Source organism: Echinops telfairi, unplaced genomic scaffold (genome assembly GCF_000313985.2).
Source record: "Echinops telfairi isolate 266 unplaced genomic scaffold, ASM31398v2 ScPeMD7_3533;HRSCAF=4204_0, whole genome shotgun sequence".
Lineage (NCBI taxonomy): Eukaryota > Metazoa > Chordata > Mammalia > Afrosoricida > Tenrecidae > Echinops > Echinops telfairi.
The window spans coordinates 99,417,734-99,432,856 of record NW_022107431.1 but is presented as its reverse complement, the minus strand read 5'-3'; the positions used below and the strand labels follow the sequence as shown (position 1 = coordinate 99,432,856).

General features: G+C 35.0%; 1 protein-coding gene across 3 annotated transcripts in view; it reads left to right on the top strand.

The window, feature by feature from the left end:
* The window catches only part of SENP6 (SUMO specific peptidase 6), a 109,032-nt gene that overhangs the window by 22,824 nt on the left and 71,085 nt on the right, over nucleotides 1–15,123 (top strand). Inside the window, exons 1-4 of one of the 3 annotated variants that reach the window (XM_045294377.1) lie at nucleotides 4,051–4,083; nucleotides 5,907–6,049; nucleotides 6,908–7,012; nucleotides 12,256–12,276. In XM_045294377.1, coding sequence (XP_045150312.1) covers nucleotides 4,066–4,083; nucleotides 5,907–6,049; nucleotides 6,908–7,012; nucleotides 12,256–12,276 — 287 coding nt within the window. In that variant the 5' untranslated portion in view covers nucleotides 4,051–4,065. Of the gene's footprint in view, nucleotides 1–4,050; nucleotides 4,084–5,906; nucleotides 6,050–6,907; nucleotides 7,013–12,255; nucleotides 12,277–15,123 lie in introns of those variants that run through there. The other 2 variants (XM_045294374.1, XM_045294375.1) reach the window with 2 other exon arrangements.

Sequence of the window (15,123 nt, the reverse complement as noted above, 5' to 3'; positions counted from 1 at the left end):
TAGGCTGGATGAACAATCTGGAGGAGAAAACAATGGGACCGACAGTTCCGGGGGGGACATGGGAGAGAGGGAGGTGGAGGGAAAGGAAGTGGTGTTAATAAAGGAAGTTTTTAATCTATATAAGCACTTACTCAGAAACATGGCAGAGGTAAACAAGCGACCATCTAGTTCAGAAGCCACAAAGCCCGCACGGAAGAAGCACACAAGCTTGTGTGACCACCAGATGTCGAAGGGATCGGGTATCAGGCATCAAAGAACAAAATATCTTATTGTAAATGAGGGGGAATGCAGATTAGGGTCCTAAAGCCCATCTGTATGTAACAGGACATCCCCTTACAGAAGGGTCACAGGGAGGAGACAAGCCAATCAGGGTGCAGGGAAGCGACGATGAAACATACAACTTCCCTCTAGTTCCTAAATGCTTCTCCCCCCTCCCCCCACTAGCATGATCCCAGTTCCACCTTGCAAATCCAGCTAGACCAGAGGATGTACATTGGTACAGATAGGAACTGGAAACACAGGGAATCCAGGGCGGATGATCCCTTCAGGACCAGTGGTGTTAGTGGCAATACTGCCAGGGTAGAGGAAGGGTGAGTTGGAAAGGGGGAACCGATTACAAGGATCTACATATAACCTCCTCCCTGGGGGACGGACAACTGAAAAGTGGGTGAAGGGAGGGAAACGTTGGACAGTGTAAGACATGACAAAATAATTTATAGATTAGCAAAGGTTTATAAGGGGGGGAGAGTACGGAGGGAGGGGAAAAATGAGCTGATATCAAGGGCTTAAGTAGAATGCAAATGTTCTGAAAATGATGAGGGCAACAAATCTACAAATGTGCTTGACATACAATGGATGGATGTATGGATTGTGATGAGTTGTATGAGCCACCAATAAAATGATTAAAAAAAACAAACCAGAAACATGGCTGAACTAGCTAGTTAAGCAACTGTTACTGACTGGGAAGATACTTTTGGCTTAAGCAATTCTTAAGAATGCTTAAGAATGTTCGGTACAGTTCCTTTGATTTTGAGTTCTATATCCTAATAACAAAATTGTTTTATTTTGTTCTTGCTTCTTGTCAAGAATAAGCTTTTGTTTTTTTGTAAGCAATATAAAATTTCTGATGTAGTGTGGCTTGGGAAATTAAGGTTTTAAACATCAGACTAATCTTTGTTCCAATCCCATTTGCTTTTAGACGAGTTACTTTGCTTTTAAAGTTTAGTGATCTTTTAAAAATAGGGGTAGAATTGTCATGTTTAAATGATGCATGGTGGAAATATTTTGTGCAGGAAAGAGAACTAAAGTGGAAAATTTGAGTTTGCTAATCCTATAATTCAGTAATTTCAAGTAATGGATATAGTGTTTTAGGTGCTGTTGCTGGATCCCAACCTGAAGAACTACTGGAATGTATAAAATAATGGAAATTGAATTTGATATTGCATATAATTAGCATGCTGTATATTCTGTTTTTATGTTACTTCACATAATATTTTATTGTAATTAAAAATTGTATGGTGATAGATCATTGTAAGCCCTCATGCAGTTGTAAAAAAGAATAGAGAGCCAGACCTTATACTCTTTATCTAGTTTTGGTGAGATTTCATAAAATTGTAGTTTAATAAATTCCATGATAAGAAAAAGAAAGAAACAGTATTGGATATAACAGTTATTAGCTATTCAGTTTCCAGCAGTGTTTTGCTATTATAAATAATACAGTAATACAGTGTATTTTTTTCTTCCCACCGTTGCTTATAGATCCATGTTCCATTTGTCCAGTAAGGCTGAGATCTTTGAGGGCAAAAAGAACCTAATTTCTTCCTTTTCTTTCTTTCTTTTCTAAATCATTTTTATTGGGGGCTCATACAACTCATCATAATCCATACATACATCAGTTGTATGAAGCACATTTGTGTTTTTGTTACCCTCATAATTCTCAAAACTTTTGCTCTCCACGACAATGTTTCTTTTTAAAAAAAATCTATTCTGCCAGTCTTTTTTTTTTTAGCACATTTGTATGTTCATTGCCCGCATCATTCTCAAAACCTTTGCTCTCCACTTAAGCCCTTGGCATCAGCTCCTCATTTTTGGAGCTGTATATTCTTAATAAGCATTCAATAAATATTGATTATTGAAGTTATCTATATGTAGGGGAATAAAACAACATGTTCAAACTGTAATATTGGAAATTTTGCTTGCAAGATTTTTAGTAGGGTATGTATCAGTATCATTTAGCACCATAGTTATCAAACTTTAATATATATCACAATCACCTCAAGAGTTAGATTTAAAAACTTGCTGGGCCCAATCCCCTGATTTAGAGCTCTGGAGTAGCTTTACAGAGCCCTGGAAGCACGAGAATTACAGCACCTGGCTGCTAATCCAAAAGTTAGCAATTTGAACCCACCATTGGCTCCTTGAGAGAAAGATAGTAAAACCTTGGAAACCCTGTGGGACAATTGTACTCTGCCATCTAGGATCAGCCCCAGTCCACTTGAACAGCTGCAACAGATATTTTTGGAGTGGGACCAGAGAATTTAGATTTAAAGAGTGCTCCTAGATCAGTGGTTCTCAGCCTTCCTAGTGCTGTGACCCTTTAATACAGTTCCTCATGTTGTGACCCCCTACGATAAAATTATTTTCATTGCTACTTTATAACTCTAATTTTGCTACAGTTATGAATCGGGTGAACTCTGTGAAAGGGTCGTTCGACCCCCAGGTTGAGAACCACTGCCTTAGCTGCTGCTGCTGCTGGTGTATGGAACTGGCCTAAGGCACTTTTTCAAAATAACACACACCTGAGCCTTATTAGGGGAAAAAGATAGGGCTTTCTTCTACTGTGGAGTTAGTCTCAGAAACTCATAAGGGCAGTCCTACCCTGCAACAGGGCCACCATGAGTTGGCATCAACTCGATGGCAGTGAGTTTTTTTGTTTTTTGGATCTTAGCACTGGCTGTTAACCACAAATGCAGCAGTTTGAAACCACCAACTTGTTCTGCAGGAGAAAGAAAGTTCTACCCTGCACAGAGGGTCACTGTGAGTCAGAATTGACTCGGTGGCAGTGTGTATGTTTTTTTTTGTGGAGGCATCTTATTAGGAACCCCGATGTGGCTGTTGGTTAAGAGTTAGGTGCTAACCACAAGGTTATAGGTTAAAACTTAATAGCCTCTCCTCTGGAGAAATATGAAGCTTTTTACTTAAAGATCTATAGTCTTAGAAACCTTATACAGGGGTGATATACAAGGGGGTACCCAACAAAAACCAGAATTTTACTTGGCACAGCAGAGCTTTCTTACTTTGCATTTTTCCCTGCTGGGCAAGACTCCAGCAACTCGATCTGAGTTAGTGCACCCAGTGGCATCACCTGGGAAGGTTCCCTCTGGTCACAGTGAATTTTTTCATAGAAGCAGTTTTTCTCTAATTTTGTTTTTTATCATGGCCGATTTAAGAGAACAGCATGTGGCTGTGAAATTTTGTTTCCTGCTTGGGAAAAATCCCACAGGAACTGTGGTGAGGTTGAACACAGCTTACAAGTATAGCTCTACGGGGAAAACTCAAGTGTATGAAGAGTTTTCTTGTTTCAAAAAAGATGAAATGTCAATTGATGACAAACCTCGCTCTCCAAGTCTGTCAACTTCCCAAAAGTATGAAAAATGTCAACCCCTAATGCATTTGGAATTCATTCCACCAAGTTAGACTGTTAATTAAGCTTTCTATTTAGAAGTTCTGAAACAGTAACAGTGTGTGACCAAAAAGGCTTGATTTGTGGTAGACGGGACTGGTTTTGTCACAATGCACCTGCTCATGCAGCCATCAGTGTCCTAGTTTTCAAAAAAAACAAAAACATCATGCCTCTCTTGCTCCATGCACCTGACTTACCTGACCTCACTCTGTATGACTTCTTTTTGTTTTCACGAATGAAGAGGGACATGAAAGGACAGCGATTTGACTACATAGAAGAGGTGAAGAAAAAAACGAGGGAGGTGCTGTCAGTCATCCAAACAGATGAGTTTGAAAAGTGTTTTCAAGACTGGAATCACAGATTTGACAAATGTATTAAGTGTGATGGAGAGAACTTGGAAGGTGATAAAGATTGCTTTGTAAAAAAAAATTAAATAGCTTTGAAAAAAATTCTGGTTTGTTTTGGGTACCCCCTCATAGATAAATGATTTTTTTAAATGTTTTGGGTGATTGTGAGGAGGTAAACACCACCACCACCACATATTGTCATTTAGTCATACTGTCATTTACTCATAGTTCTATAGGGTACAGTAGAACTGCCACTTAGGGTTTCTGAAGCCTTAAATATGTGGAACCAAACTACTGTATCTTTCTCCTGCACAGTGTCTGGTGGCTCCAGTGTTAATCTTTATGTTAGAAAGCAAGTATGGATGGGGAAATAGATTTATGTGCATATATTTATAGGTTTAGTATTAAGGTAGCAGATGGACATTGGGCCTCCACTCAAGTACTCCCTCAATGCAAGAATACTTTGTTCTATTAAACTAGAATTCCATGATGCTCACCTTCCTGACACGATCGCTGAAGACAAAGCGGTGGGTATATAAGCAAATGTGGTGAAGAAAGCTGATGTTGCCCGGCTATCAAAAGATAGATATAGCGTCTGGGGTCTTAAAGGCTTGAAGGTAAACAAGCGGCCATCTAGCTTGGAAGCAAGAAAGCCCACGTAGAAGTATACCAGCCTGTGTGATCGCAAGGTGTCGAAGGCATGAGGTATCAGACATCAAATAACAAAATATCATATCATTGTGAATGAGGGGGAGTGCAGAGTGGGGACCCACAGCCCATCTGTAGGCAACTGGACACCCCCTTACAGAAGGGTTGCGGGGAGGAGACAAGCCAGTAAGGGTGCAGTATGGCACTGATGAAACATAACAACTTTCCTCTAGTTCTTTAATACTTCCTCCCCATCACTATCATAATCCCAATTCTACCTTACAAATCTGGCTAGACCAGAGCATGTACACTGGTACAGATAAGAACTGGAAACACAGGGAATACAGGGCAAGATAAACCCTCAGGACCAATAATGAGAGTAGCGATACCAGGAGGGTAAGGCAAAGGTTGGGGAAGCAAGGGGGCACCAATCACAATGATCTGCATATAATTCCCTCCCTGGGGGACGGACAACCGAAAAGTGAGTGAGGTAGACGTTGGTCAGTGTAAGACTTGAAAAAATAACAAATGATAAATTATCAAGGGTTCATGGGGGAGGAAGGGGGAAAATCAGCTGATACCAAGAGCTCAAGTAGGAAAATATTTTGAGAATGATGATGGCAACAAATGTACAAATGTGCTCGACACAATGGATGTATGTATGGATTGTGATAAGAGTTGTGTGAGCCCCCAATAAAATGATTTAAAAAAACAAACCAAAAAAATTATTTTACACTCTAAAGCAGCAGTTCTGATCCTGTGGGTCATGACCCATTTGGGGGTTCAAATGATCCTTTCACAGGGATTATATGATTTATAACAGTAGCAAAATTACAGTTATAAAGTAGCAATGAAAATTTATGGTTGGGGTCACTACAACATGAGGAACTGTATTAAATGGTCGCGGCATTAGGAAGGTTAAACACTGCTCTAAAGAATCCTATCGCCTCTACCTTCACATCCTTTATTTTTCCTTTTTTTGTTTTAAATATCTTTGGGGAGATTTTATATATATATACACACACATATACATATATATGTATATATACATGTTTCTGTGTATTTTCATTGTCCTTAGATAAAATATTACAGTTGTTTTTCAGTCCATGTTATTACCATGCTTTCTCCCATAGCACCAGTAGCCAATGCATTTTTATTAAAGTTTTATGAATAAATAGTTAATGATAAATTATTGCTTATCGACTTTAATATTTATATCCTTTTTACAGTTGAATCGTCGATCTGAAATTGTTACTAGTTCTGGTGATTTAATCTTGAAAACATATGTAAGACGAAACAAGACTGAAAGCTTGAAAACTTTTAAAGGGAACCCAATTGGACTTAACATGTTGAGCAACAATAAAAAATTGAGGTAAATGTGCTTCATCACTCATCCCTACAGAAAAGAGAAAAGTTTTGACACCTTTTCTATCCAGTAGGCCTAACTTACAGGGTCATTATGAGTCTGAATTGACTACATGGTGGTAAGTTTGCTATTTCTGTCAAATTTGTCAATAAAGCCCATATGATGGTCCCAATTGTGATTTTTTTTTTTTTTTTGCTTAAAATCTTGGGCCTAGGGTTGATTGTAGTGATTTCTTGGTTCTGAGTAAAATAAAATGTAAGACATTTTTGAATAGTCTCGGACTCCATTAAATGAACTAGCTGTCATGCAGCTTATAAAATCTCAGTTATAATAGTAGAAGGCACCAAAGGATGGGTGATCATATTACATTAGGGGATGTTTAGATTATCTCGGCAAGGGAATTCTGTTAAGGATTTTTCATTCCTCTTTCAAATATAACCCATCTCTCCTAATGATTGTCACAGTGAACCACCATTATTGATTAGATTGAACTTTTATAATCTTCCCAAAAGAGTTGAAAGCCACTGTTTAATTTCTCTCCTATCATACTGATGCCTAAGGTTCATAAGAGTGAAGTAACTTTCATGTCAGAGGCAGAATCAGAAGTGGAATTTGATTTCCCGATTTTTCCTTTCTTTTTTTTAAATAATGTTCTCTTTGTTTCTTTCTTAAAATGGAATGGAAACATATCAAAAGTAAATCCCAGAATTAGAAAGCTAATGGACAGTTCAATATTGCTAACTTGGTTTATTTACAAATAAACTTTTTAAAATATTGAAATCTATTGAGCTCAGAAGTTAAGGGATTTATTCTGGGCATATGTGATTTTTCTGTGTAATTTTGGTTTGTTTCTTGTATCTGCAGTGAAAATACACAAAATGCACCATTATGTTCTGGAACTGTAGTTCATGGTAGACGTTTTCATCATGCTAATGCACAGATATCATTGGTAAAAACAGCAGCCCAAAGGTAAGGATTCTAATTATTTTTGTTTAATATATACATATATCCATTGTAATAGAAATTTTCACTTTTACAGACCTCTCAGAATGTCATTACGTTTTTATTATCTGTAAGAAGAAATTCATGTCTAAGAAATAATTCTTGTCTTAGAATTTTATTACGGTTTTCTACAGGCTTTTAAATAAACTATATCTGTATGTGAATAATTTTTATGAAAAAGCCTATTCGATTGCATTATATATCAGGTCTAAAATAATTATATGAAGCTGGTTTCAAAACATTGACAGTGATACCTTCCTTACCTATGTAAAGTTTATAGGCTATCATGATATCAAACTAAATTGTATTATCAGTTTTAAGGAATTATGTATTACAATAATTTTCATAGATTTGAGTGTGCTTAATGCTCTTGAAAACACCATTAGAACCTTGAAGTAATGAAAGTAACACTTGGGAAAATTTATTATTCTACTTAGGAGGTTTTGCTGGACCATTTTGGAAATGTTATATTCTCTTTCAATTGACTTATTAATTCTTGGGTTCCAACAATTAAATGATCTATTTATTAAGTTATAAATAACAGGCAAAGCTTTTAAAACTCAATTCAATAAAGTATAGATATTTAGTTTACAATTTAAGCCCTTGTTTAGAAATGTCAAACTAGACTATTACGCCTTCAGAAAATGTCTTAGCTCTTTAAAACACTTGCTATTACATAGATTGGTTAAATAAATCTATGAGTTGCAATTATATAGATATGATATAATACAGGCTATTGATGTAAACACCTTTTATCATTTAATGTTTTGTCATAGTTTTTACACAAGACATTTGAGAAAAATCAAATTAAATAAACCAACACAAGTTGGTACACATATCAAAAAGTATGAACTTGCCCTATTGCCAAAGTACAAAGACAAATCTATATGACTTATTTATTTACGAACATGAGAATAAATAATAGAAGGAGCACAATTAGAGGAAGAAAAGGAAACCATATATACTTCCTTTTTTACTCATCAGACTGATAGTCCATTGATGGACTTGATATTCTGAAAATGTTGTCTTAAAGTAAAACATTAATTTAAAATTTGCAGTCAAGTGTTACAGCTTATAATCAAGATTATTATTGTTGTTTTTCATATTTTCTATTAGTTTGTAATTGTTTTCACTGACTTACTGCCTCCATCCCTCCTCTCCTTCAGGACAAAGTTAAAAAACTTATTATAAATTGGAAATTGGTCAGTATTTTGTTTTATTCTAGGCTTCTGTACCTATCATACCTTGCATGTATGTCATAACATGTCAGTTTAAAGGATTAGGTTCAATTATCAGAAACCAATATTTACTAGTAAATTGTTGTTTCTTTATTAAAAATAAAACTTCATTCATGAAATAATTTGTATTTAGAGAAACAGTCCTGAATGAAATTATAGGAGCAATTATATAGTGGCTGCAACAACGGGCTCAGCCTTAGGAACACTTTTGAAGATGGTGAAGGCTCAGATAGTGTTTCACTCTGTTGTACACAGGGTTTGCTATGGGTTGAACTGATTCTGTGACACCTAGCAGCAACAATTGGAGCCACAAAAGAATCATCAGTCGTTAGCTTTCAATCGGCAGAACACAGTCTACTTATTGTTTGTTTTTCTGTATAAGAATAAGTAAGCATTTCTTATTCCTATTGTCCTTAACTGTCACTGAAACGACTTTGAAATTAAAAGACAAGCTATTGAGAGTCTTTCCATTTTCTTACTCTTAAAATATTGACTGAGTTTTATACTACGTAATAGATATAGATGAAATGTAGAATATTCAAAGAGGAGTATATCAAAGCCCCTGCCCTCTGCCTTTGAATTTCAAGTTTGCTAAGGGTTGAGGACAGAGAGACAAGTAAACAAATGAATACCTGTTAAGTGTAGTAGAGATACAAGGGGGATTCAAAAATGTGGAACAAGGAATGAAAAGATAATTTCCTTCCATGAATTTTGTGAAACCCTCTTCTATACATTATCTATGTAGTGATATTGTAGAGAAGAATTGTTTTGGAAGGCATTGGCTCAGTTCTGAGTCATAGTGCTGACCATATATCCAATAGAAGGAAACACTGCCTGGTCCTGTGCCATCCTCCTAACTGTTAGGTTTGAGACTGTGTTGCAGCCACTGCCAACCCTTATTGAGTCTTCTCTTTTTAACTGACCCATACCAAGTAAAGAAGAAAGCAGGGAAGAACTCAAAGCAAGCACTAGAGGGGAGGATATGAACATAGTAGCTAGAAACTACATAATTTTAAGTTGTGGGAACAGCCTTTATCAAAGATGATTGGTATTAAGTAGCTAACTTCAGCGTATTGTTGATGCAATTGTCAAATGTGAGATAAAAATGAATACACTGGCTTTTACAATAACTTTTTAAACTATTCAGGATTAAAGGAAATAAAACCATTTGGTAAGCACTCAATCCATGCTTTTTTAGGTGAGCGCTATACTTAGCATCTAAGTACATTAGATTTGTGTTCTGAGTAATTTGTAATTTATAATTTACAAATTATTTACAAGCTCTGCTAGACTAAAGTTGAGCTGCTAAATGCAAGGTCAGAATTTGAAACCACCAGCAGCTCATCAGAAAGAGGAGGCTTTCTATACCTGTAAAAGGTAGTAGTTAAAAAAAAAAAGTAGTAGTCTTTAAATCAGAATTCACTTGATGGGAGTGAGCTTGCTTTTTTAAATTTAGCACTTTTCCCTGTTTATCTAAAACATAGGTTCCCAAAATTACTTGGACTGCCACCCCCTTTCTGGAAAAAAAAAATCAGTTCCCTCCAAAGGCAATTAAGAAATTTTGTGCTATAGATCATAGTTTAGTATAAAGTGTAGTTATCTGCTTTTGCAGCCTTTCTGGATTTTTCAACACATAACACTGCTCTCCCCCCCCCAGCCCCCCACCCAGCTGCAGTATTGCCCACTTTGGGAAACACTGATTGAGTTTGATTGCTAAAGCATAAGATTAGATTCCTGAGATTTGAAAGATAATTAAAAGTGCCATCTTTCCCCTTAACACTATTCTAGATGTTAATTTAATGTGTATTTAAAAGACAGGTTGCTTATATTTATATTTAGCGATGGACAACTATTACTATGAAAAACTAAAATTCAGAAATTAAAAAATCTTTATAACCCCTTTATTTTCCCTCTGAGTTTAATCAGATGTGTTAAAACAAAAAAACAACAACACATTTTACTGATTTTTATTTTGCTTCTTTTATATACCTTTTATGTTGTTGTCTTTCATTATGGTTGAGGGTAAAGACTTTAAGAACCATAGGGTAAAAGAGAAGCCTACAAAAGTATATGTAACCAAAAAAGGGGAAAATGAGTTCCTGGAATAAGCTATAATTTAAAACCGAAAAAAATCACTATTATGAAAAAAGTGTTAGTCATAAATCAGATTGCATATGCACAAATCAGCCAATATTTCCTCCTTACCATGATCTCTTTTTTTTCCTTTTTAATTTTTAAGGACACTAGTAACAGCTTTAAGGGGAATATTGGTCACATAGTGGTTATATATTGGGCTGCTAACTGCAAGGTCCACAGTTCAAAACCGCCATCTAGCTCCACTTGAGAAGAAACAGGGCTTTCTACTACTCTAAAGAGTTACAACCTTGGAAAGGCACAGGAGCATTTCTAGCCTCTCTGATAGGGTCCCTATGAATCAGCATCGACTCGTTAGTGAGTTGAATATAGCTTTAGTTCAGGATAATTTTTTTATTTTCTACTTTGTATGAAAAAGCCTAAAAGTTGACATTTTAACAAAATGTTCTACATTACTAATAATGACTTCTTTTCATTTTTAAATCAGCTGGCTGTTTTTGTTGTTGTTTTCAAGTTTAAAATTTCAAGTAACATTCCCCTAGGGCAAGAAGATAATAAACTTTTGAAAATTCTTGTATAAATTTTACTGTTTTAAAGTTAGGTATCATAGTACAGTAAATGCATTTTTCTCAGGATAGGAAAAATGAACATGAATATGTGTATAAATATATATGTTTTTGCTTACTGTACTTCCGGAATGCCGTGATTTATCGAGAAATTTAAAACTGTTCTTTTCTATATGTGCTATGTCTTCTACCTCTTCACATTCCTCTTTATATTTGTTTTTTTAAAAAAGCCTTCAGTGTTTTAAACTCTTCTTTACTCCTTGGGCACAGCAGTATAAAACTGAGAATGACTAGGGTCTCTAAGAGTCAGCATGGGCTCCGTGGTAGTGCAATTATACTTTAATGCCCTACCCTTGGCTTTCATTTTATTTACTTAAAAAGACAGCTTTATAAGAAATAATTATATAGGGTACGATACATTATATTTAATTACTCGATAGAGGAAGAAAATAGCCTAGTTTTTCTGTGATATCACATAGCGCTATTTTATATGATTTATTTGCATCTTAAACAACAAAAGGTAACCTTTCTGGGTTTCTTTTGTATGTTATCCTTATAAAAAATTAAGTTATATATTTTTTCTTAGTTTACCAGAAATAAATAAAATGTTCACTAATGTGTATATTCCGTGCCATAAGAATACAAATTTTAATGTGTGAACTCAAGAGTTTTTATCATTAAGCTTTGCTTACTTAGTTGATTTATACAGAAAAAAATGATTTTGGGATATAAATTTTTAAAACTGAATTTGAGGGCTTATATAATTTTATTCTTAGATAATTGATGCTAATAGCTTTTTAACTTTGCTTGAATAATTTGGATTTGTGAAAAGAGGCCATAATTTCAAAGCTCAGACCTTTTCTGTGTACCAAACCATTTGTTTAAGACTTTTTCAGTAAAAATATGTACATTAATTTTTTGAGGTATTTACTGAAAAGCAAAGAAATCATGCCTGACAATAGGTTTTGAGCCATTAAAAACAAATTAGTATGTTTTATAGTTACAATTTAGTAAGCACTAAACATTTAAAATGCTTTATAGGGAAAGCCTTTAGATAATTCATATTTTCTATATTTTTATTTCTTTCCATTAGGCCTTAATGAGATTGCTTAAATGTGAACTTTTGTTATTGACAAATTTAATAACACTGTATTATATCTGACAAGATTTAAAACATTGTATATAGCATGTGGATAGTATATTTAAAAGAAATTGATCACATGCCTTAACTGACTGCTGTTACTAAAGCTACAATTATATAGGAACAATGAGGTCTTGCCTCTTACTTTTTTTTTCTTTTTTATGTTTTAAGCAATCTGGACCGAAAAGAAAGGTAAGCTTAATATTGATGAAATTAGAGCATGGATATGGCTATGAAGTCTCAGATTCTTGATTATTTTTGTGCTTGAAAAATATCCATTGAATTAATATTCATCCTTAAAGTTTAATAGTTAATTCTATAAGAAAAACACACATAGCATGATCTTTCGACTATATGGTAGTATTTGTGCATAATTCTCAATATATACTTTCCATGTATATCTTTATGCCAATGTAATTATTTTTCTTTCAAAGAGAATATTTTGAGGTCTTAGCTACATTATCAAATTTTTCTTGTTATATTTCAGTGATTATAATACTTTTATTTATATAGTTAAGTACCTTAGAGCTATCTGGCACAAAAAGTTACAGCAGAATTCCATCATTCACCACTTACCACCTGTCTTCTCTTTATAGTAATTCAGGTAGACATACAGCCCCTTAGGAAAAAAATGTTTGGTATAAATGACATGGAAACATTTTTGAATTATTTATTGGGGGGGTGCGGCTCTTGCAGATCTTATAACAATCCACTATTCAGTAGTATTAAGCACATTTGTGCATATGTTGCCATCAACATTTCCAAAACACTTTTGGAAGTGTTTTGTGCCCTTTCCATTTGTGCCCTTGGTATCAGCTCTTTCCCCCGCCCACCCTCATGGATCCTTGAACCAGTTATATATTTTTATTGCTTTTTTATGTCTTACACTGTCTGTTGTCTCCCTTCACCCACCTTGTGATGGGTTCTCCCTTTCTCCCTCTTTGAATCATTAAATGATGAGACTGTTGTAAAACAAGAATGTGAAAGCACAGCACCTCTAAACCTGTTGCTATGCATACAGAATTTGTTTGCATGTACATATGTTTTTTGACTATGTTTTGTAGCATTCTTGCATTGCTTTAATGTAGTTGTTGTATGTCAAAAGAAGGGACCTTCTGTTTTTTTTTTCTTTAGAATTTTAACTCCTAATTTTGGTTAATGGTTTTGAGGGAAAGATGACACCATGCAGTATTTTATGAAGTGCATTTTCTTCCAGCACAATCCATAAGTCTCTAGGATTATAAATTCAGAGATGATGCTTCTGATGGAAGGTTTAGGCATATTTTAAAATGATGAAATACTACACTAGTTGTTAGTTCAATTCTTGACTCATGGTGAACTTATTATATACAATAGAAAGAAATATTACCCAGTCCCTGGTCCACTTCACAAGTGCCAGCCGTTTGAGTCCATTGTTGCGGCTCCTGTGCCACTGCATCTCACTTGAGGGTGTCCCACACTTTCTACTTTCTACTTCACCAAACCTGTGTGCACATAGCAGTTTGATCCCCTCAGATAATGTATCCAACACAAGTAACAGTGATCTTTTGTAATCTATGAGGATTTCATTGGCTAATACTCAGAAATCGCTTGATAGACCTCTCTTCCTAATCTGTTTTAGTGTGGAAGTTTAGGAAGCTTAATGTGAAAACTCAGCAGAAGTCTGCTTACTAGGGTAAAGCTACTGATTTAAACTATTTTGAACACCAGTGGCATAAGTTCCAGAGTCATAGCAACACACGAGCCTTTCATGTTTAAATAGATGAGGTATGCAAATAGTTTTTACAACATTTCACGAGAGAGAAAATACACTTGTATTTTTGAATATAGCATAGCTATGTAAATAATTACACACATATAAAATATCACTGTTTCTCAATACCTAGTTATTTTTTGTATCTTATATTTTACCCCTTGAATACTTTTATTAGTAAGAACATTAATGTTTTAAAACTTAGAAAATATTATCTCTTTATTCAGTCGTAATTTTGAAATAGACTTGTTTTATGTAAGTAAACAAATTTTAGTATAGCATATTATGTAGAATATAGGTACTCTTGTAATTAGAATGATAAAAAACCTTTTTATTCACTTTTTCACAGAATGAGAAGACACAAACTGCTCTTTTACTTCCACTATTTAACTCCTTATACATAGTTACATAGTATAAATTTATTCACTCAAGTGTTAGGCTAAGATATTTGGAAGACATCTACTTGTCCAGCTGACTGAAAGATACATATTTATACCCATTCAAAAGATAGATGACCTAACAATACACAAATTGTAGAACAGTATCAATGACAGCACATGCAAATAAATTTTTGCTGAAGATCATTTAACAGTGGTTACAGCAGTACATTGCCAGAGGTTCTGAATGGGTCCAGAAGATGATGCAGAACAAGGGATGTCATTGCTGAATCTTGATGGATGGATGGATCTTGACTGAGAGGAGAGAACACCAGAAAGTTGTTTGTTTATGCTTTATTGAGATGCCAAGGCATTGGACTGTTTATATCACAACAAACTGGATAGCCATAAGAAGCATGAGGATTCTGTAACATTTGATAGTGTTCATGTGGAACTGGTACGTGGATCAAGAAGCATTTGTGCAAACAAAACAAGGAAATAGTGCATGGTTTGATATCAGGAAAGGTATGCATCAGGATTGTATCTTTTTATATTTATTCAATATGTATCCTGAGCAAATAATCAGAGAAGCTAGGTTATATGAAAAATATGGCATCAGCTTGACCCCATGAAGAGATCAGTGAAGATATGGGTGTTATCGGAAAGTGTGGTGAAGAAACTAGATGGTGCTCAGCTATCGAAATAATAGTATCTGGGGGTCTTAAAGGCTTGTTTTCAAACAAGCAGCCATCCAAGTGAGGCGTCAAATAAGTCCACAAGAAAGAAGTACACCATACTGTGTGATCCAAAGGCTGTAAATAATATCATCCAAATGTAAATGATCGAATGACATCAGAGCTTTTAATTGTGAACACGTGGCTTGCAGAAGGCTATGCATGATAGTGGAAG